This window comes from Leptonychotes weddellii, unplaced genomic scaffold (genome assembly GCF_054177405.1).
Source record: "Leptonychotes weddellii isolate Sample4059 unplaced genomic scaffold, ASM5417740v2 HiC_scaffold_35627, whole genome shotgun sequence".
NCBI classification, from domain to species: Eukaryota; Metazoa; Chordata; class Mammalia; order Carnivora; family Phocidae; genus Leptonychotes; species Leptonychotes weddellii.
Window position 1 is genome coordinate 1 of NW_027957416.1, and position 1,201 is coordinate 1,201.

Sequence of the window (1,201 nt, forward strand, 5' to 3'; positions counted from 1 at the left end):
TGGAAAAGGTCAAACCTCCCACGGTCACAGTGTTTGAACCATCAGAAGCAGAGATCTCCCGCACCCAGAAGGCCACACTCGTGTGCCTGGCCACGGGCTTCTACCCCGACCACGTGGAGCTGAGCTGGTGGGTGAACGGCAAGGAGGTCCAGAATGGGGTCAGCACAGACCCGCAGCCCTACAAGGAGCGGCCCAACGAGAATGACTCCAGCTACTGTCTGAGCAGCCGGCTGAGGGTGTCCTCTGCCTTCTGGCACAACCCTCGCAACTACTTCCGCTGCCAAGTCCAGTTCCACGGGCTCAGGGACGATGATGAGTGGGACAACGCCAGCCGGGCCAAACCCATCACCCAGAACATCAGTGACGAGATCCAGGGCAGAGCAGGTGAGCGGGGCCTGGGGGGCTGGGCGGGGAGTGAGTGAGAGCACAGAAAGGGGCGATCCAGGCAGAAGACCAGGCGGACACAGGACAGGGAGGGAAGACTAAAGCCCAGCATGAGGGTGAACGGGCACCTCGGGGCTAATTCCTCCCCAGATCCTCAGCCCAGCAGAGCCTTGCAGCTGGGGTCCCCTCACTGTCTGAGCCTGTATGGCTCAGCGCCGAGGGGGGCGCCCCCAGCCCTCTGTGCCACCCCGTTCCATGGGGTTCCGGGACGGTGCAGCTCTGCGGGCACAGCACCAGAAAGACCGTCTAGGCGTCTGCGAGAAGCCTGGTCTGAGCCTGGGGGTCCGTGCTAACCCGGAGGCTGACCTCGTGTGTTTGTGTGTGTGTTTGGTTGGTTCTTCACCGAACCACAGCTGACAATAGTGTTGCCTTAGCGTCAGGTGTGCCAACTCGGCAGCTTTCCGTCTGCTTTAGGAGACGGGGTCTCTCATCCATTCCCTCCCCCTTCTCTCTTTCAGACTGTGGCTTCACTTCGGGTACGTGACCCTCTCCTCTGCTTGGTCTCCGTCTCCCGTGGTTTTGTCCTGGAAGGCGAGCATGGAGAACCATGGGCCCCGGGGTGGGGGGTGGAGAGGCCAGAGACACCTGCTCACAGGTCCCTGTGCGCTCTCCCTTCCCGCCCGCAGTGTCCTATCAGCAGGGCATCCTGTCTGCCACCATCCTCTATGAGATCCTGCTGGGGAAGGCCACCCTGTATGCCGTGCTGGTCAGCGCCCTGGTGCTGATGGCCAAGGTAAGGAGGCGGGCAGGACGGGGC

General features: G+C 62.3%; 1 gene segment (V, D, J or C); it reads left to right on the forward strand.

Annotated features, from left to right (window-relative positions):
• Positions 1–5: 5 nt before the first annotated feature.
• Positions 6–1,196, forward strand: LOC145715884 (T cell receptor beta constant 1-like; the record flags this gene model as incomplete). The annotated part of the segment is given in 3 exon segments: positions 6–384; positions 903–920; positions 1,071–1,196. Coding segments are annotated over 3 exon segments (523 nt in total), but the record flags the coding sequence as incomplete, so codon positions are not given.
• Positions 1,197–1,201: the final 5 nt, after the last annotated feature.